The sequence below is a fragment of the Trichosurus vulpecula genome, chromosome 3 (genome assembly GCF_011100635.1).
Source record: "Trichosurus vulpecula isolate mTriVul1 chromosome 3, mTriVul1.pri, whole genome shotgun sequence".
NCBI lineage: Eukaryota > Metazoa > Chordata > Mammalia > Diprotodontia > Phalangeridae > Trichosurus > Trichosurus vulpecula.
In genome coordinates, this window is record NC_050575.1 from 318399140 (window position 1) to 318421112 (window position 21973).

The following is a 21973-nucleotide window of genomic DNA, read 5'->3' on the forward strand; positions in this document are numbered from 1 at the left end:
TATCTATCAGAAGCCTGGTCTCACTGGAACTAGGATCCTGCTAACTATTTTCACTCTTCTGACTTGGCACTGTCTACAAATGATATTAAATGCTCCCAGTCATTAAGAGGCAACATGGTAGCAGGCAGAGAGCTCAGCTTGGAGTCAGCAAGATCTGAATCCTTAGCATCCTGCCTCAGACATTTACTAATCATGTGACCCTAGTGAAAAGTCGTTTAACTTTTCTGAATCTGTTTTTTTCACAAAATAAAGATATTAATAGTACCTATCTCACAGGGTTATTCTGATAGTATCTATAAAGCAATGTAAATATAATGTAAATGTCAGATATTATTACTATACAACATAGAAGCTAGGAACCTGAATGTCACTTATGTTCCCTAGACATTACTAACTTCAATCAATCTGAAACTAAGAGTTTCAAATCAACCATTTGTATTGTGGCTACAATTATATACCATTTTATATCAATTGAACTATAATAATAAAAATAATACAATAATAGCTGGCATTTATATAGTATCTAATATTTGGGAGGCATTATGCTAAGTGCTTTATTCCATTTTGGAGAATCTACTACTTTCTTAATGATGCTCTAATGCTTCTAAGGTACTCTTTGGGAAGAAATTTCATTTTCCCCTGGTCTGAGTAGTTATCTGGGTCTGAAATAGTTAATGAATTTTCATGAACTCTTTTCCTTCCAGGAAATTAGTTATCAGGGCTAATTTTAAATATTAACTTGTGAAAAAGATTGTCTAAATAGCTCAAGGTCACATCTTCAAGCTACTTTCTACTTATATTTTCCCTAAGATACACAGTAGAGTCAATTTGCTTTGAAAGATAAATGGGCCTCCATTATTAGTCAATCATAAACTTTTATTAAATGCCTACTAAGTGCTTAAGTGGCAGGCACTACGCTAAGTGCTAAGGATACAAAAAGAGTCAAAAAAATTAGTCTCTCCCTCATAGAACTTACATTCTAATGCATACTATGCAGGCAAAAGGAATTCATAAGGTGATTTGTGAGAAAACAGAAAGGACGAACCCTCAAATGAGTAACAGTTATGAATATGATAATGGGAAGGAAATCTGTTAGACGATAAACTGTGTGAGACCAGGGTCTGGGTCATTTTCCATCTTCGGGTAGCAGAAGTTGAATTGGTCTACAGGGTAGCATGCTTTGTATGATGACCATCATAGGTTAATTCAAATTATAACCTTTACTACATTTGCAACACCATTAAGAGGCAAAATAGTGTTCAGGAATATGCCCAGAACAGTGCTATACATTTTTCTACTTAATAAATGTATTGTGAATTCATTGAAGGAATTCAAAATAAGAGGTAAAAACTGGAATCATAATGCCAATAATGAGATATTTTAATATCTATGTTTATTTTATTTATATATAACACAGAGTTTGACTACATGTCAATAAATAGGTCATTTTTAAATGGAAAAAAAAGAGAAAGTACTGTGCATATTTTGGGGGAGAAAACTACAGAAAAAGTTCTGTGAGCCTCACTTATCTTCCTGGGAGTGGGATGGGCCATATGAACCAATAATTTTATAAAACTGGATATGGAGTGGGGACAGGGGACAAGGGAAAATGAACACAGAGATTAACAAGGAAAGACTATTCCTTACTCCCCTCTCCTTCTGTAAATGCCACCTTAGTGCTAGCAGGCCCATGGTGAAAGATGCTGGAGCAGAATCATAGGCTAGTGGATGGGACCAAAAGCCATGGGCAAGACCCCAATGTAAAGGCATAACTGGGTGGCAGCTTCTACTGAATAGGGAATAGTGAAACTGACCAGTGAATAGGGAAAAGGATTCATGGGGAGCCCTATAAACATAGTCAGGAATAACCATAGGTAATGCCTTTAGGCCTAAGAGTAAATGCAAGGCCTAAATGCAATAAACTAGTGGATTGGAGGTTGCCCACTGCCATCATTGTGAATAGCTTTTAAAGCTCTGGTTTTTCTATTTCCAAATAGGTCAAGATCCAATCAGAGTCAATGTTCCATTCTGACACAGTAGTATAGTAGTGAGGGTGAGGAGGGGTCTTAGCTATTATCCATGGATGAAATTCACACTACTTCACATCCCAACACTCAACTGTGATATGATGTCACATATTGGGTCATTTTTCCCTTTTTTAAAGAAAATCAAATACAAGAAGGGTAAAAGAGGTAATACTTCATTGGAGCAAAGAAAGGCACATCCTGAGCTTGGAATCAGTATCAGTATCATACAATAGGTACCCATCAATTCACTGTAATTTCAGACTATTTAAAATGCCTCCTCTGCTCCTGCCCCCAATCTCTCTCACCTGCCAGTGATGCCTAAAAATCCTTCTACAGGGTGCAAAGCCTTTGTTCTACAACTAGAGATAAGGCTTTAAAGACACATGGCCCTGAGAGTGATAACAGATTGGCACAAATTCCCACTAAAGTAAAAACGACATATCTGATCCTTTCTTAAGATCAGGTTTTGATAATAAGGAAAAAATGGGAAGGCATAGTAAACTTGACATTTAGGATTGAGAAGAGTATTTTTAAAAAGCCTCCGGGAGTAACAAAGGTAAATTTTATACATAAAGTTTGTTAGGCCAAGATTTAAAAAAAAAAAAGCTTTAGTACCTATAATCTCTCAATTCCTTTTAGTAGGAGAATATAAAAGAAAGAAAACAATCCCAATTTGCTTAGCAGAGTGCAATTCCCTTGCAAAATATGTACTTTTTTTGGATTGACTTTTTTTCTCTTTTTCTTTAAAAAAAAATCTCTATTTGATGCAATGGCTCTCAGAGAGTGGAAGGAAAACTGATACAGGAGATATTTAGGTACTATAAAATCAAAAGATATCAATCAAAATTTATTTTTAAAAAAATGTACTTCTTTGTGTTTTAGACTTTAGTGAGACTTTCAACCGATCCACTGAGAGTCGTTTTTAATACAGGTCTACAAGTACCGCCACTCAGGGTAATAAGGCAAACTGATTAAATTCACCCCACTATTGTCCCTTGGAAAAGAGAGAGGGAATAAGTAAAGGAAAAAAAAGTGTTGATGGACTAGTCAACTTATTACTCATTTTTCAGGGTTTTTTAGAAGGAGCCATTTTCTCGGGCATATAACATATTGGAAGCAGCTCTGTGCTCTTATCTGACAGAAGAAGGCCATATGCTTTATTTAAAGGGTGACTACTCCAGTCAAGGTCACTGCCACCACTATTATGATCATTAGAGTTTATTGTAGCCCTCTCCATCTTCTTGTGGAAGAGGAAACCGGGCCCCAAGAGGATAACTGACTTGCCCACAGTCACAAAGATGATTGTATCTACAAAAGGAAGGCTGATAGAAAGGGACTAGGTAGGAGTTAGAACACAGGAATCATCAAATAGAGGACTAGTTACATTCAGAATCCACTGCAGGTCTTTTCCCCCTGTCTGGATGGACTCAGGAGAAGCCTTGATGACTGAGCCCATGGGAATTCTGTTAGAGTTGAAGGTTCCTTTTCACTTCCCGGTCCGAGAGACCACCTGAATGGCTTTGATCCACTCTGTGCGCTCCTGAGGGGAAGCGGCTTGCAAGAAATAATGAACTTCAGTAGCCGTGATGATCTCAAAAAGGTTTTCATCACCACTCTTCTTAACTGAAGGGGACAGAAAAAGAATATCATAATTATTGGAGGGCCCTTAATTTAAAAAGGTCATCTGGTCCAATCCCCCACATTCTAGCAACAGTATAGCTATTTAGCCCAGATAGATTTTAGAATGTGATTTTGTCCTATTTTCAATGTTATCCTGATGTCTCTTTTTAAAACAAATAAAAATATATATATTTTTAAAAGCATGACTTTCAAATTCTCTGATATTGTTTGTCTTGATGTGAAAATACCAAGAAAATTAGGAAATGTCTATTTGGACAAGGTTACTTCTTACATGCGCATAAGACTTTAGCTACTAGCAATTTTCTGAACTAATCAGAAATCCCTCCTTTTCTCAGCTAATGATCACATGTTGTCCTCTGTATGAATGAAATTTCTTTCTATAGCCATAGAATTGCACTTATCTGTCCATTATTCTCACTTTAATTACCTTATGCCTAGAACACTATCGTGACAAAGAAGGGGGAGATCAATTTGTTTATACTGGGATAAATCCTTGTCATTTTAGTCTCCAACAGAACCACTCTCTAACCAGCCATAGACCTGATCCTCCAAATTTCAGGACCAGAAGAGAGTCTTATTTAAACAAGATAGGTGCTGAAAGAAATGGGAGGTAGATACATCCAAGGTCTTCAATTTATAAAAATAATCTAGTCAAGATATTTTAAGCCTGTAAGTACCAGATGGCAAAGTAGGAACAATGGTTTGTTGTTGAACTTCACTGGTTCCATGGAACTGCTGGGGACCCAATAAATTAAATTTAAATGTCTGTGATTTTATTATTCATAGAATAATAGAATTTTAGAGTTAGAAATCATCTCAGAGATCATCTAATCTAATAACCTTGATTTTTCAGATGAGGATACGAAGACCCAAAAAAGAAGTTTGTTCAAGTTAGTGAAAGAGACAGAATCAGAAGTCAAATATCCTGTGCCAAATCTAATACTCCAGCCATTAATTATATCACGCTGCTGCCCCAGTAGAGGATTTCTTAGTCAATAAGTACAAAGGACTTCCTTAAGAAACCCTAAAGAGTGTTAAAGGACCATGTAATAGCAAAGTCTAAGATGGGCTAAGAACAAGAAGAGTCTAAACTGGGTGACATTGATGGTAAAAATTGGCTGCTTTCTAGACACTTTTTCTGCTTTTGTTCAGTAGAGATCACGGATATAGGCAAGGTCCTCTGAAAGCCATGAAGCTTTGTGATGCAGGCAAAACTAAAAATGGGGAGCTTTGTTCCCTTTGGAAGCCAGTCATACAGGCATAAATATATTTTTCCTGATAATAATCTATTGGAATAGACATAATCGCAGGTTCAGAGTGGAAAGAAAACTCAGAGATCATCCAATCCAAGTCCATCACTTTATAAGGAAGAAAACTAAGGCTCAGACAGGTGAATAAATGGCCCAAAGTCACACAGACAGTAGGAAAGAACAGACATTTATTAAGTCACAACTATGTGTCAAGCACTTTGCTAAGCCCTTTAACAATTTATCACCTCTTTTGATCTTCACAACAATCCTGGGAGATAACTACTACTATAATCCATTTTATAGTTGAAGAATTGATGCAGACAGAGGTTAAGTGACTTGTCCAGGATCATACAGCTAGTAAATGTCTAACATTGGATTTGTACTCAGGTCTTACTGACTCTAGGCTTAGTACTCTCAGGTCTTCTACCCCCAAATCCAGTGTTTCTTCCCTCTGTGTTTCTAGAAGGGGAGATTTGTACTTACCATCAGGGGTGCTCTCCACTGCAGTGACCACACAGCCTCTCAAGTGAATTGCCCCCAGTGGATCTTCTCCCTGGAAAAGGAGAACATTATGCCTACAAGATATGCAGTATACAGTGCAGCCTGATTGGTGAAGAGTCACACAGCGACTCTGATGGAGATTCAATTCAATTCAGCAAATATGTATTTGGAATAAAGAAGAGAAACTTGGCAGCTCAGATTCCCAAACCTGCACCTCAGAGGGGTGGTGGAGGATGTACACAGAAAGGTGTAAGTCTTATGCCTACTAGGATACTTCCCCAGTTAAAAGTTCAAATTAGTGGGGAAACAGGAAGAAGAAGTGGGGTAAGTTAGGGTTTGACCACACCCTTGGCCCATCTATTGCCTAAAAGGTCATAGGATGTAATAAAAGAATACTATCCTTCAGTTAAAAACAGAGCTGGAGAATCCAGTCTGCTAAAGGGAGGCTTAAGTCTTCAGAAGAAACACCTCCTGACAATAAAAGACAAAGCTGCTTAAATTAAATAAGCAAAATGTTCTCATCTAATTAAGCCTGGCTAGAGAACATTACTTCTTAACTAATTTAGCCAAAAGCTAGAAATTAGATTAAATTTCTTCTCCCACCCCCACCAAAAACACTACCAAAGCTAATTAAATTTAAGTGAAAGAAAAGTTGGGTTGGAAGGTCTAATTGAAATATATGACATGGAGAAATTAACTTCAATCCCAGAGAAAGTGAAAGTTTACATTGAGAACTGGATGCCTCAAAGCCATAGGTTTATTGGATGATCTTTACTACTCCATAACAGGATAGAATTCTCCAGTGGAAGCTGAGAAGACATAGGAGATGGAGAAAAGCAGGAAGTAGGGAAGGGGTATGAGGAAATGACGAGGTGAGAAGGTCATAATTTCATAGGAGCACACGTTTAGAGTTGGCAGCACCCTTTTAGATGTAGAAAAGGAATTGGGAGCAGGGAGAGGAATCAGAAGAATAGAAAAGTTTGACTACTCAGTATGACAATGAGAATGATATTTGAACACCTTTCAGCAACCAAGGCACTCACCCCTGCAGGATCATAGTAGTGCAAATAAGCAGGGTCCTCTCTCAGAATAAATTTCCTCACTTTCCAGTTCTTCCTCCGATGCCCCTGTATCCAGAATCAGCATATAAAAGAGAACTAATAAGATTATCAACCCATGACCACCATGTCCTAAACCAGGACTGAGGCACAAAATTAGAGATGGCATCATTAAATCAATGAACAAATGCTTATGATTCTCTCGCGACATGCAAGACACTGTGCTCAGGGCTCAAAATACAAAGATAAAAATGAAATAATCCCTGTCATCAAAGAACTTATATTCCAGGGGCAGAAGAGGAGTGGGAAGTGGTTTTTGGACTAGCTGTATCTACATGCATATGTGCATATAATATAAACATACATACAAATAATGTGTTTGTGTGTGTGCGCGCGCATGCGCGCGCGTGTGTGTGTGTGTGTGTACATTTTCTTATCTCCCCTCCCCCAATATTAGTTTCTTAAGGGCAGGAACTGTTTTCCATTTTTCTTTCCATCTCTAGTTCTTAGCACAGTTACCTAACATATAGTAAGTACTTAATAAATGCTTGATGATTGATTGGCTGACTGAATTGGCATGACAATTTCTTGTAGTCATCATTTCTTCCTTTCCTTCCTGGCATACATTGTGAACTCTCACATAATTGCTGGGTAATCCTCCTGTTTCGGGTGAGTCAACCTTCAGAGGAAGATGACAAGGAGGATTTGGAAGCAGTAGGTTCTGCTCAAGTTCCTTTAAGCACTTTGGTTGCATCAGAATGCGACAGGATTGAGTCATCATTTCTAGAATTACGTCTTTCTGAGTAAGGAGGGTACAGATGTCATGGCAATTTATAATATGCACGTCTGGGACTTTCAATTTCTTAGAATTCATACTCAACTATAAAGATCACCATCTACCCAAAGTCAATTTCATTCAATTCAACAAGAGTTATTGAGCACCAGCCATAGGTCTCACATTGTGCTAGGCTCTGTGGGGGAGATTGTGTGTGTGTGTGTGTGTGTGTGCATAGGTGTACATATATACACACCCATATATACATGTATGTATATGTATACACACATCCATATACATGTATGCACACATGTGCATGCATGTATATATTTATATACATATACACACATATATGCGTGCGTGTAGTGTGTATAAGTATGTACATACATATATTCATGTGTGTATGTGTGTATACATATGTGTATATATATATGTGTATGTTAGACACAGTTCCTGACTGAAGGTACTTAAAATCTATTTGGGAGACAAGATACACACCTGCGCTGCACACACACACACACACACACACGCACGCACACATGCACACACACAAATACAATGAAATAAATTATATAAATAAACAAAAGAGATGAAAAATCAAATATGCCAGTGTCTGGTCCTATTCAGCCAGTTAGGGTACTTTACTAGAAACCTGACATACTAAGACATGAGACTTCCCTCAACCATCTATTGATTATATTAAAAAATAATGCAGTATCCAGATTGTCTTTTAAACTATGATCAGTACTTGACTTGGAAGGAAGGAGAAACTAAATCCCTCCTGAGGAAGTACATTGTAGTGGAAAGAACAGTGGAATTGTGGTCAGATCTTGATTCAACATCTACCTTTTTAGCTTGCTAGCTGTGCGATTTTACTTGGCATTTCTGAGCCTCAGTTTCCTCATCTTTGAAAGAGTAATGCTGATACTTGCATTACCTACTCCTACATGGTTGCCATAATGATCAAATACAATTGTGTATGGAAGTACTGAGGCTCTAATGCCTCAAAGAAACCTAGATTCATTTTTCCTTTGTCTCTTTTCTCCCAATTATTTATGAACATTTCCCCTCTTTTCTTATTTCTGATAGAGATCGATTGTAAGGGAAATAGTTGTAGTGGTGATGACAGGGGATGCTAAAGCTATATGGCTGCAGAGATCATCTAATCCAGTCTTTCATCAGCTAAACCCAAGTCCATCATGTCACTAAGGTCTCTTCCACTTCTAATGTGATATGAATCTTGGAATGCAAACTTTGCAAGGGTTCTTTTCCAATTCAGAAACCTACCCTATTAGAATGTAAGTTTGTTGAGCACAGGGCCGGTCTCATTTTTGTCCTTGTATCGCAAGCATTTAGCATTGTGCTGGCACATAGTACGTCCTTAAAGCATACTTATTAATTAACTGACATCAATACGTTCCCCCCAAAATATGTCACTTTAATTCTTTCAGTGCCCATGATACCATTCATTGCTGGCCTACAGATGCGAATACAGATAGATCATTTAAATAACATTTCACTTCTCTTACTTGGTTTCACATCCTCCCTATCTATACGTCCCTCTTCCTTGGTTATTTGTTTATTGTGAAGATGAATATAAATTTAGGATTACATAGCTCTACTTAAAATTAATTTAACATGTAAAGTGTTGTCACTATAGCTGTCCTCCATCTCATAAGGGGGCAATATTTTTTGTCTTCTCGTTTTTTCTTATTGTTTTGAAAGTAATGACCTACCCCATTTCCAGTGGTCTCTCTCTTTGTCTACTTTACTCTTCCTAATATTATTCCCCTTGAATTTTTTGAGCATTTGCCTTACCTTCCACTCTGTGGAAGAACTTCCAGGGGAACTTTTAGTTCCGGCTACTGCCACAAATAGACACTAACAAGCTTTCAAGTAAGATAGAGAAGGCAAAAGTAGGAGAAAAGAGCATCTGATGAAGGAGAAGGATCCAAAGGATATGGTACTGGCCACTTACCTGCTTCAATAGGCACCCTTGCTTAATGATGATCCCTCTGAATTCTTCCTTCAAAATCACATCATCGTCACTGGAATTCTCTTCACAGAAGAATCCACTGTCTGCCTAATTGGAAACCAACACAGATTTCTTTTACCAAATCACAGGCTTGCCATTACTTTTTTACTTCCCTGATCACCAGCATGTCAATGTTCTCTCTTCCTTTCTGTGTTACCTGTACCCCAATCTTAGCAAAGCTTTAAGGCTCTCCCCTAGAATGCTACTTCCTACATGCCTCTTTTATATTCCCTGTCTCTCTCCTCTGAAGCACAGTTCTTATGAACATTCTTACCCTTCCTGAGGTTGGTTCGTTCATTTATTTGTTTTTTTTATTTCGGTACTTGTAAGTCAATCTTTCTCTAGGAAAATGTCTTTCTTCAAAGACTCCTTTCTCTCAAACTGTTCTTTTTTCTCACTCTTACGCTGAGTACCACCTGGGAAATTTTCCTACCTCTACCACTTGTTGTTTTCTATACTTCCGTGAAGACTGGAGAAGTGGTCTGAGGAAATGAGACTGGCAGTAAAACTTGACCCAAAGTGAACTGAAACCTTGTATGTGGGAAGTTTTTGTTTCAGTCTCATATGGACAATGTTTCTCTCATGCAGCGCCCAAATATCTGGGCTCTAATCCAGAGAAGAAACGGAACTGACAAAATCCCCAGAGAAATCTCCTCTTGCTATGTGTATAACATGACCCCAGCTTGGGCATGTATTTTGAAAGAGAAATCTGCAGTGGTTCTATGGGGGTTTCCATGAGTTGGATTCTTTATGCAGAATTGTGATCTGTTTTTTTTCCTAGGAAGATATGGTTTGACAACTCTTTGGGACAGGAGATCTTAGTCTGGGATGTGTGAACTTTTAAAAATTGATAACTATTTTATTATAATTTGTTTTCTTTGTAATCAAATATATTTTCTCTATTTAAAAACATTATTCTAAAGAAGGTGTCCTTGGGCTTCATCAGACTACCAAAGGGTTTCACGACCTCAAAAAAAGTCAAGAACTCCTGCTCTGGGATCTAGTTGGACTATCTTTCTTCCCACTTACAAAGTAGTAGAAAGCATCAGGGTTATCAAGGAAAGAGGTTTCAGCGGTTCCATCAACTGCATTCTTGGACAAATCCCCAGCAGGCTGTAGGAAACCTTCGTTTAGCAATGAAGATGCTATCATGAGACCTTCCTGACGATTACGGACAGATTGTTTAGATAATAGCCAGTCAATCACACAGTTACCTAGATAGGAAAAATCAATGGTCAGGTTACTAGCTCAAAACTAGAATCAAAGGGCTGGAAAGAACCTTGGAAGATGATACCATCCATCCCCATTCCTGATTAAGAATATATTTAAATCATCCCAAGAGGTGAACCTTTTTTCATTTAAAAAAATTATCCAAAGAAAAATGTCCCTTCCTTAACAACATATTAGGCATCTCAAAATGAGAAATCTGGCATTTTATCTGGATTGGAAAGAGAAAGAAAATTAATCTTTTGGATGATAGATAAAATCATCCTTATATTTAAATTATTGTCATAATTTTTGAGAATAGTCTATGACAATAGTTGGTCTTCCAAATTAGGTGGATCAGGGAAGTGTAACTGTGGTTGATTTGGCCAAGACAATTGTGTAACATGATCATATATGTCTTAAAAATGACCAGTTCATTCATTCATTTAATAAGATTTATTAAGCACCTACAGTGTTCCAGGAACTGTTCCAGGTGCTAGGGATACAAAAATAGTCCCTGCTTTCAAGTAGCTTACATTCCATTGGGTTAGGGCAACACAAGGGAAGCCACTAACAAAGTGGAGGGAACAGAATAGACTTCATATAGGAGGTAGTACTTAAGCTAACTTGAGAAATCTAGGGGCTTTAAGACATAGACATGAGGAAGCAGTCCAAGAGACAGGTGGTGGAATGACATGCTTGGAAGACTGATTTATAAGAGGGAAATTGACAAAAAGGAATATTTAGGTGTAACCCAGGAACCAGGACCCCTCATGCTCTGGTCTCATACAGATAGAGTCCGATCTCAGAGTCTGACACAGTAAGGACATATTCTCTTTAGAGTTCATTACACTCTCTTCTAGAGTTTATTCTGAGAATTCTCCAAATTCAGAAAGTGCCTAGGCTTCCATGTATGTGGGTAGTAGGGTTCCCAGGTCCTGCATATACAGGCACTCAAGATAAAATATGCATATGCATTTTGGTTACAGGCCACCCTTTATCTCATCATTCTAGAAAAGGCGGAAAACACAAAAGACTCCCAACAGTCTATAAACAGACATAGGAAACAAAGAAAAAACTGAAATCTGGGTTTACTGCTGGGCACCATTCCAACATTCTGGTGAATTCATAACTCTCTCATGTCTTATACATTCCCACCCACATTTGTTATGCCCCTGTGGTTCAGACACCTCCCAGAAGGCAAGTACACTTGATTTCCCTTCCCATAAGACTTGCACTACGTGAATAATTGTGTATATTATAATACCGGGGGGGGGGTGACAAGGTCCAGGTCCTAAAGATACAATTATTTCATTAACCTCTGGGAATATGATGTACTGAAAGCTTTTGCCTTCTTTCCTCTTTTACCTCACACAAACCTTGCTATATAAACTGACATCTAAGGTTTTGCAACCTGCCTTTCCTACCTCTTCTCTTACTACTTCACATGATGAACCCTCTTCTCCATCTAGTCAGGTTAACTCCTGTTCTTTTTTCTATAGTATGGCCATTGTTACTTCCACACCTTTGTGCCACCCCTTTCTAATGCAACTACTCTAAGATGCCCCACAACTTCCTGTCCATGAAAATCATGCCCAATCTTCCAGGAACAGCCTACCTTCTGCCCACTCCAGCCTACCGCAATCTCTTTCTCCTCTAAATTCATGACATCTGTTGTCTATCAAATTTATCTGGCATTTAACACTGTGTTATAGCATCTCTTATTTTGTAATGTTAATGCATTTTGTATTGTTATTTGACAGCTCATGAGTGTGTTTTTGTTGACTCAACTAGTCTATAACTTCCTGACAAAAGGACTTATGTATATTTTTTTTGGTATCTTCCACTTCCCTAACATGGTCCCTTGTACATAATACCCAAAATTATATTTCTTACTTCAAAAATCTGTGACAACATCAGTGTAAGTATTCCCATCAGAAACACAAAAAGCAACTTTTCAAAGCCTTGAGAGACTAACCCTGAAGGCACATCAAGCTGGAAGAGGTCTTACCAAAAAATATCATCTAGTTCTCTCATTTTAGAGATAAGGAAACTGAGGCCCAGAGTACTTTTGAATTCATTAAACTCCATATACTACTCTCCTGTGGGTGAACTTTTATGGCACCTTAATGTTGCTTTTTGTAACTTGTGACTTCAGTCTTGGAATGCTGCTATAATTCCTTAAATAGTAATAGGATTCAACAGCATTCACTTTTTCTATGTGCACAGTATTTTATAATGAGGACCTGGGTCCCATAGAGAGAGTGAGCATCATTTTAATGAAATGACATAATAAATTTCTTGTTAGGAGCTTCTCAAATGCATAATATCCAAGAATTCTGAGGAAACTAAATGCAATCTACACTCCCTATTTTCAACTCATTAAGTGTAGAATGGAAGGAAGATTGAGTACTCCATTGTTACAATACTCTATAATTTCATCTGCCTGAGTACTCCCTCAACTGATGCAGGTCACAACTGTCATAATTTAACAGGTGGTCCTCAAGAGATGTGGCCAAAAAACTCACTGCTCCCAAGACTAACATGGCGATGATTCTCTCTAGGTTAGACTTCATCCATTAGATTGTGAGGTCCTTGAGAGCAGGGACTATCTTTTGCCTTTCTTCCCATCCCCAGGGCTTAGCAAAGTTCCTGGCACATATGTACTTAATGAATGTCTTTTGATTAACTGACTGCAGCTTGGGCCACAGGCCATTACTCCACCAGTGTCTGAAGATTTTCTAGCATAATAGGACCAACCAGAGCTTGCATTTCATTGTCATTCATTGCCTTTGGGAACTTAAGGTATATTCATATCATAATCACACTTGGTCAAGGTAGAATGACTTACAATGGAATTCCCAAAACTTCTGTGGTCTAATCCACAAGCTCTAATAGAATTAAAAGCAAGAAAGTACCTTTGAGATCATTTAATCCAAATCTATTATTTTAAAAATGAAAACCCTGGTGGCTATGGAGATAGATCAGTGTCACTTGCCTAAGGTCATACAATCATCTAACAGCAAAAATTGGAACTAGAACACATCTCCCACTTCCTAGTCAATTGCCATTATACCATAAATTCTATTGCACAACAAAGACCTCTGATTTTCTCCTAGTTTTCTTTTTACTCTGACAGGCTAGTTCTTCATTTTCAATTGGCTCATTGAGTATATCCCAAATAATCCTTTTTGCCCAGCACCTCTCTCTTATCCTCTCTGTCCTTACTGGAGTTGGAGTTAGAATCCAAAGCATTTCATTCACTTCAATGGTGGCTACATCTCCTAACAGCAAGTACATGGGAAATCAAGACCTTTACCTGTAAAACAGTGGTTGAATACTTTCTTGTCCTTCTCCAGCTTCAGTTCTTTTATTCCTTTGTCAGCATCCTTCATGGATAAATATAGGGCACTAAGCAGAAAAAAAAAGAATGAGTAAGGGGGGCAGGTGAATCTATCTGGTGTTCGCCCACATACCTTCTACCCTGGAGAAGGTGACCATGATAGTAACTGACATTTCTATAGCCCTTTAAATTACGAAGAGCACCTCGCATACATTGTCTCACTTGAGCTGCACGACGATTCTGTGAGGTAGCTACCACAAACATTGTTATCTCCATTTTGCAGAGGAGAAAATTGAGATTCAGTAAGGTTAAGTGATGTGATCACATCATTAATAAATATAGATAGGACTTTAATCTAGGATTTCTTGGATTTCTCCAAATCCTTTCTAGGATTCTCCCAATCCAACTCTCTATTCACTGTAATGGCTAGCAGTTGAACCTTCTATTACCTTGGTCCCTATAAATATTTGTGCATGTATCTTATGTCCCTGGCTAGATTAAAACACCATGAGGGCAGACATATTCTATATTGCAGTTAGCACAGTAACTTATATGCTGTTTGTTGTTCAGTTACTTCAGTTATGTCCCATTTGGGATTTTCTTGGCAAATGTACTGAAGTGGTTTGCCATTTCCTTTTCCAGCTCATTTTACAGATGAGGAAACTGAGGGAAACAGACTTAAGTGACTTGCCCAGGGTTACATAGCTAATAAATGTCTGAGGCCAGATTTGAATACTGTTGGTGCTCAAATATTAGTTGAATGAATGAATTGAACAACTGCATAAAGCTATTTGGAAAATCAACTACTGACATTTAAAAGAGAAAGTTATAGCTAGCTGGCATCTAGCAACCTAGACCTCATATGTGAAGGGAACATTTGGTGTAGCTTCTTTACAGACAGACAAATGTCTCAACCACATATGAAGTATTTTTTTTTACATTTTCCTTAAATGGAAACAGATTAATAGAGGGAAAAGAAGAAACATAAAGACATTGAGGGAAGTGTGGAGAGAGGGAAGAGGAGAGGAGTTCTTATTATTATTTTACAAAGTAAGTGGGGAGCCCTATCACAGGAATACTGAGCAACAGAACATAAAGTGGTCTTCCTGTTTCTTGTATCTTTCTTCCCCTTGACACTGTCCAGCCATCCTTTTCACACATATGATTGACAACTGTGGTCAGCAGTGTGGCTCTCTCCGACATGTTTAGAAGCAAAAGGGCCACAAAGGCTCACCACTCCTGGTTTCTTGACATTTGGAGGAAACAGTCTGGTTTTCTTTTCTAGGACATAATTTGATAGTCAAGTTATCAGCAACCACCTCTAGTGCGTCCCTGTAACAGCCCCTGAGAGCTCTGGTAGTTATTTTGAGCACCATATGTGGGGGTGAGAGGGTGTTGCTGAAAACTAGTTTCCAAGTATACTTTCCAGAGAAATGTGAACTACCACGGAGCAAGGAAGGCTTACTTATGGTGAAATTTGCATGAGTGGAGAAAATGTTGCCAGGCCTTTGAAGACCTCTGGATAAGCTGGTGCTTCAACTCCCAGTCCAAAGCAAGACTCAACAGCAGTCATTGACCTGCTTTAGGCTTCAATAAAGCTCTCAGCAGTTGGACAGAGAATGAGCAGTCCAGGCCCAGGGTTCAGAGCCAGACTTTGGTGTCACTGATTTGCTAGTGATCATAGATTTAGAGCTGGAAGGGACCTGCGAAGCCATCAAGTCCAACCCCATTCATTGCTTCATTGTGCAGAGGAGAAAACCAAGGCCCAGAGATTGTGACTTGTCCAAGGTCACATAGGCAGCAATTGACAGGGAGAGGATTTGAAACCAGGTCCTCTGAGTCCAGAACCAGGGCTCATGCCACCATATCCCACTGCCTCTCAAGGACAACTCTTACTGATTCTCTCCAGCCTCAGTGAATCCAGCAGACCTTGCATCCCTCCACACACCAATACCTTCCTTCTCCATCTTCCCTGCCCTAGCCAATTTCCAGAGACTGAACCTCTGACAAACCTAGACATAAACTATACCTTCCTGATTCCACCTGATTCTCTCTGGTCCTGTTCCCTCCAAGGTAACAAAGTCAACACTCCCTCTACCCCTTTTATGACAGTGACCTTTACTGTTTAACAATCACTAATCAAAGGTAAACTTGTGAGGAGGAGAGGCAGCTCCTTAGACTTCAAATCTGGATAATTTGTAACCTCAAATTTATACTTTCTTGCTAAAAAATTTCCCTCATATGATACATTATCGAATAGACTTAAGGAGTTTCCAAATCAGAAAGAACTTTCCTCATGCCATCAGTTAAACATATCTCTGCCCCACAACAAGTATCTGAATACAAGTTGATCTATAGACCTCTGGCTCATCTTGGGCATCCTCCTGACTTCCTAATGATACATTTTGGTAAAAGCTGAGTCTATGCAGGTCTATACAGACCAACCAATGAATCTTCCAAATTAGGCTAAGCCTGACAGGTATGACAGGGCAGCAGCTAGAGAAATGCTTCGAGGTGGGGAGAGGCAGGGAAGGGGACATTTACTTCCATCCTTTCAGGTAAGATTCTGTCTCATCATAAATGTCCATTTACATGTGTTTAGTGTCTTATAGCGTACAAAGTGCTTTCACATATATTATCATAGCTATGGATTCATAGATCTATGACCTTGGAGGCCCTACTCTCCAGTACCTTTACATTACAGATGAGGAAACTGAGGTCCCAGAGAAGTTAAGTAACTTGGTCAAAGTTACACAGGCAGTAATCCCACATATGTGAGATTCGAACCCACGTCCCCTGACTCAGCCAGTACTCTTTCTACTATATCTTGCTAATATGAGATAGGCAGGGCAGATATTAGTATCTCCACATCACAAATGAGGAAACTAAGGGTCACTGAAATTAAGGTATTTGTTCAAGGAACATAAGATCATAGATATAGAAATGGAAGGGGTCTCAGAGATCATCTTCTCCAGAACATTAATTTTATAGATAATAATAATAATAGCTAGCACTTCTGCAGCACCTCAAAGTTCTCAACGGGTTTTACATCCATTATCTCATCTGTTCCTCATAACAGCACTGTGAATTAAGTTCTATTATTAGCCCCATTTTACAGATGAAGAAATTGAGGAAACTGAGGGCCAGGGAGATTAAGTGATTAGCTCAAGATTGCACAAGTGATAAGCCTCAAAGGAGGAATTTGAACCCATATCCTCTGACTCCCAAGCCAATGTTCTTTCCACTGTACATGCTGATATAAACCTCATGACAACCCTGTAGGATGGGTAGGGCAGGCAGTATTAAGTCCATTTTGCAAATTGAGACTCAAAGAGATTAATGGACTCATCTAAGGTTACAAAGTAAGTTAGAGGTAGCCAGGACTGGTACCTAAGCCCCCTTCCTCTTGGTCCAATGCTCTTCCTAGGACATTGGCTTCCTCTCACTATACTTGTGGATATGTTGCTCTATAAATAACATTCTGCAGTTGTGTGTTAGAGGGCATGGGGGAGGTGTTCCATATACTTAATTACTCTGTGCCCTTCCTATGGTCAGAAGAGTCTGGGCCTCTCTTCGAAGCTACAACTGTGAGTGCTTCATACTGGACACAGTGACCTGAAAGTGTCAAACACCTAATGTATGCTGAGGATGATAAAGCTCTCTGAAGAAGATAGCCAGTTTAGGTGCTACAGACTCTTTGAGATGCTACATTCATTCTCTCCGGCCACTGGTTGGTCATGGAGTGCACTGGGCTGGACACGACCTCGTGGCCTGCAAGAGGGAAGACTAGAGCTCTTGCCTTGGAGCAGTATTTACCCCATCAGAGCTTGGCCGAGCCTAAAACCTGGAAGAAGAAAACAACACAAAGGAAACAAATCACCTCAAGTCAATGGTTTCTGGCAGTCGAATGGACCTCCTGGTGGATTTCCTAGCAAATTTCTGGCCTCCTTCAATACACTTAATAGCCTTCTTAATGTCTCGCACCCAGGCATCTCTCTCCTCCAGGTAGGCAGCCTGGAAAAAGTGGTCTTGCTGCTTGGTTGTGGCGAGTTTAAACACGAACTAAAATCAAAATGTAGTATGTTAGTAAACAACAAGTGCTACCAAGCAGAGGCCGGAGCCTAGTCATAACCTGGCAGTGTTTATTTAAGAGTCAGACAATCCAGACTCTTCAATCCAATCAGCTGCCAAGTCTTATCGATTGTATTTCAACAGTATCTCTTGCATCCATCCCCTTCTCTCTACTTACACAGTTGTTATTCAGTCATTTCAGCTGTGTCTGACTCTTTGTGACCCCATCTGGGGTTTTCTTGGCAAAGATACTGGAGTGGTTTGCCATTTCCTTCTCCAGCTCATTTGACAGATGAGGAAACTGGGGCAGACAGGGTTAAGTGACTCGCCCAGAGTCACACAGCTATTAAGTGTCTGAGGCTGGATCTGGCTTCAGGTCTTTCTGAGTCCATATGCCACAGCTGCCCACCTAGCTCCCCCTACTTAGTCACCACCCTAATTCAGACCCTAATACCTTTGCACCCGGACTACTGACATAGCCTCCTAATTGACTTCCCTGCCTTAAGTCTCTCCCCACTCCAACCCATCTTGCATGTGATATTACTAACATGCTGGTTTAAGCATGCGACTACTCTGCTAAAAACAAACAAATACTCCAGTGACTCCCCAGTTGCCTGTAGGAGTAGATGTAACTCCCGTTTGACATATAAAGCCCTTGACTATCTGTTCCTACTCTACCTTTCTAGCCTCATTACAAATTATTTCCCTTGGAACACCATAATGTCCAGTGCTGTTGTACAGAGCACTTCATCTCCCCAGTCTCCTCCTTTGCATTATCTATCTCTCCTGCCTGGAATACACTCCCTTCTCTCATCCTCTATTTAGTATCCCTCACTTTTTTCAAAGATCATCTCAAATGCTGCTTCCTACATGAAGCTTTCATTGATTCTCCCAGGTGCTATTGCATCCCTCAAGAAGTTACCACATACTTATTTTCTATGAATTGTGTATGTGTTTATACAAAAGTTGTCTCCTCCAACATCATGGATGGTTCTTGAGTGCAGGGACCATTTCATCTTTGTTTTTGTCTCCTCAGCACCTAACATAGCACTTGGTACATACTAGTTGCTTAATAAATGCTTGTTGATCTATTGATTTATTGCAGTCAGATGATTTTTTTTCTGGCAAGGAAGTTAGAGTCTCTGGATTCAGAAATCTAATTAAATGTAAACTTGAGGGTAGGGACTATTTCTTTCTTTTTTTTTTTGGCCTTTTTCCCCCAGTGCCTTTCACATAGTAGGCACTTTTAAAAATAAGTATTTTCTTTTGATTATGAATTTAATCAACAAATATAAACATTCAAATACAATATGTATATACATACATATTATATATATATATATATATATATATATATAATTTAATAAATTAGAAACAAAATTCCCCAGTTCATTTCAACATAATGGTCACTTAATAGATTTTTTTAGAATTTGAAATGTTTAATTCCTAAAGTGTAGCAACATGGGATTGTGGAAAGACATAGGTTCAAATCCCAAACACCATTAACTACGTTTAACCTTAGGAAAATCATTTCATCTTTCTAAACTCCATTTTTTTCATCTGTAAAATAAGGAGATTGGACAGGATGACCTTCAGGGTCCCTTTCAGCTCTTATTCCTATGCTCTGATCCTATGAGGATTCAAGGGAATGAATCTCTCCATGCCCAATATTGAATATCCCTGAGCAAATGACTTACAAATACCAAATGGAGAGATCAATAATAGAATTGTTTACCCCCTTAGCTCAGAGGATACTAGTTGGATTAAGAATGACCTATGGGTGCCACTAGTGGGGTCACTAGTAGGTTTTAGAATTATACAGAAAAAAGGCAAAAGTAGAAGAAAACGGAAAAAAGAGACACATAGTTAGACACAGTAGGCACTTAATAAAGCCTTATTGGATTGGACTAGATACCACCCACAATTGCCTCGAATACCTTTTTTGGTTTAAATCATTATGAATTTGATAATCAGAAACTCTTTAGTAGCTCTCCAAATATCATTACTAGTTTGCCTACCCAGCAGTACCTTTTCTCTATAGTTGAGAAAATGCAGGTTTAATCGTGACTATTGGTGATTATTGGGATGAAGAGCTCATGATATGACTTTTTCATTAACCTAGAGGAAGAGAACATTCAAATGATGGGAGAGGGGACAGAATAAGATGATATTAGCAGAGATGTCGACTCTTTGCTTTTAACCTGCCCTCTCCTATCAGGTTAGGGATGTGTTATCTGTGTAGGCCTAGGGACAGAGTATGTATTTAAGAATACATTCTTTGAGGCTCCCTCTATGCCAAAGAAGCACAGTTTGCCATAAATAAAAAGGTAATATTTGCAAAGATGACTGTTCTATTACCAAGCAATTGTGACTGTCTCAATATTGACACTCAAGTCTGGGCTCCTGCTGTTTTGTGTGGGCACTGATTAAATCATAATTAAATGCATAGGAGTAATCAGGAAGAATTCACTTTGCATCTCAGCATTTATTGGATTGAGCTGTCAAACAGTGAAATTTACTGTCATTATTATCATAGTCATCATCTGCAAGTCTTTGTGACCAATCTATGATTGCTTTGATGTAGGGAATTCCTGGTGAGGAGATTCCTCTACCAGTGCAGATCAGCATCTGTTTGGCAACTCAAAGCACTGAGAGGGTCATGAGGCTAATATTTATCAGAGAAATGCCATGAACCTAAAGGTCTCATCTTAAAGGCACACCCTCTATTCCCTTGCTCCATGTTGCCTCATCCTAAACACTGGAAAATTAAAAATTAAAAATCAACCAGTCTACAAAGACTGGTCCACAGTAGGGATGAATGCTGACAGCTCTGTTTCTTATGTGATGTGAGTTGAATAAGGTCACATTTGGGGAGAGCCTCCAGTCCAGCCCAGAAGTACCTGTGAAGGTCTGGCTCATGAGTTCTTTTACCCAAGTATGCTCAGACTCCGTAAGCCTCCATGCTGCCAGAGCCCTGACTGGATCCAACACACTTTCTAACGTGGTTTGGTTCAACCAATATTTATCAAGTGCCTACTCCAAGCAAGAGGAAGAAACTGAGAATCAGAGATATAAGGCTACTGGCCCAGGGTCACATACCTAAGGCAGCATGGCATAGTGGTTAGTGGTCAGATCTATGAGCTAGGAAGATTGAAGATTGAATTTTGTCTCTGACATACACTGGTTGTGTGACCCTGAACACTTCACTTAGCCTTTCAATGTTCTAGGTAACTTTCCAAGAGGAGAGGTGCCAAACTGCATTAGCAGATAAAGTTCCCTCACCATATACTTCCCTATACTAAGGAAATCATATCTGCTCTCTTTTCTCCTAGCTTCTAAAACAATATTTTTCATGTTGGTAACATTTAAGAAATGTTTATTGAGTTGAACTGAAAAAAAAATCAGGCCATATTAGAGGACAATTAAAAACAAAAAACAACTCACCATTCTTTTACCAAAGTCTTGGCAAGGACTGGTAAGAGTGCTTCCTTTTAATGGGATCATTCCCTTGGGACTGTTATCACTTTTCTTCTTGTAGAATTCAATAGCATCTTCTAGCAACACAACCCACATGGGTTTCCAGCTATTGAACATGCTGCCCTGTGTTGACACCACAGAAAGAAAGAAACCATGAGTCTTTTTTAAAAATATTTATTACTTCCAGTTTCCATGTCCCTAGACACCAAGTCAAGATACTAATACAGAGGCTGCTAACCTAGTTAGCACTGAAGGCTGCTAATATGCTAGAGGGTATATAACTAACTACCCATATGTGTGGAGCAAACTTTAAATGCTACAGAAAGGTCAGTATAAGAAAGGGTCAATTCCCCTGCGTGGGAAGCAGGACCTCCAACAATTTGGAGGCATTTCATAAAGTCATTTCTCATTACTTTCCAATGTGAATCTGTTTAAATTTTCACTAAGCTCTGAAAATACCATACCTACTGTCACTTCTCATCTCAGGGAATGAAAGCTTCGCTGGCTCCTCTGACCCACACTGATTTCTTCTTGCTGACCTTCCTAGAGCACTTAGGTTTGTGTCAAACATTTGGTCAATTGATCACAA

General features: G+C 39.0%; 1 protein-coding gene across 1 annotated transcript in view; it reads right to left on the bottom strand.

Annotated features, from left to right (window-relative positions):
• Positions 1-1382: 1382 nt before the first annotated feature.
• PLEK (pleckstrin) overlaps positions 1383-21973 on the bottom strand; it is a 38480-nt gene continuing 17889 nt past the window's right edge. The window contains exons 2-9 of the mRNA XM_036751371.1: positions 21352-21507; positions 17717-17898; positions 13813-13904; positions 10317-10501; positions 9231-9335; positions 6463-6546; positions 5402-5471; positions 1383-3650 (exon numbers count right to left, since the gene is read on the bottom strand). Of these exons, the coding sequence (XP_036607266.1) occupies positions 3514-3650; positions 5402-5471; positions 6463-6546; positions 9231-9335; positions 10317-10501; positions 13813-13904; positions 17717-17898; positions 21352-21507 (1011 nt within the window). The 3' untranslated portion in view covers positions 1383-3513. The remainder of the gene's footprint in view (positions 3651-5401; positions 5472-6462; positions 6547-9230; positions 9336-10316; positions 10502-13812; positions 13905-17716; positions 17899-21351; positions 21508-21973) is intronic.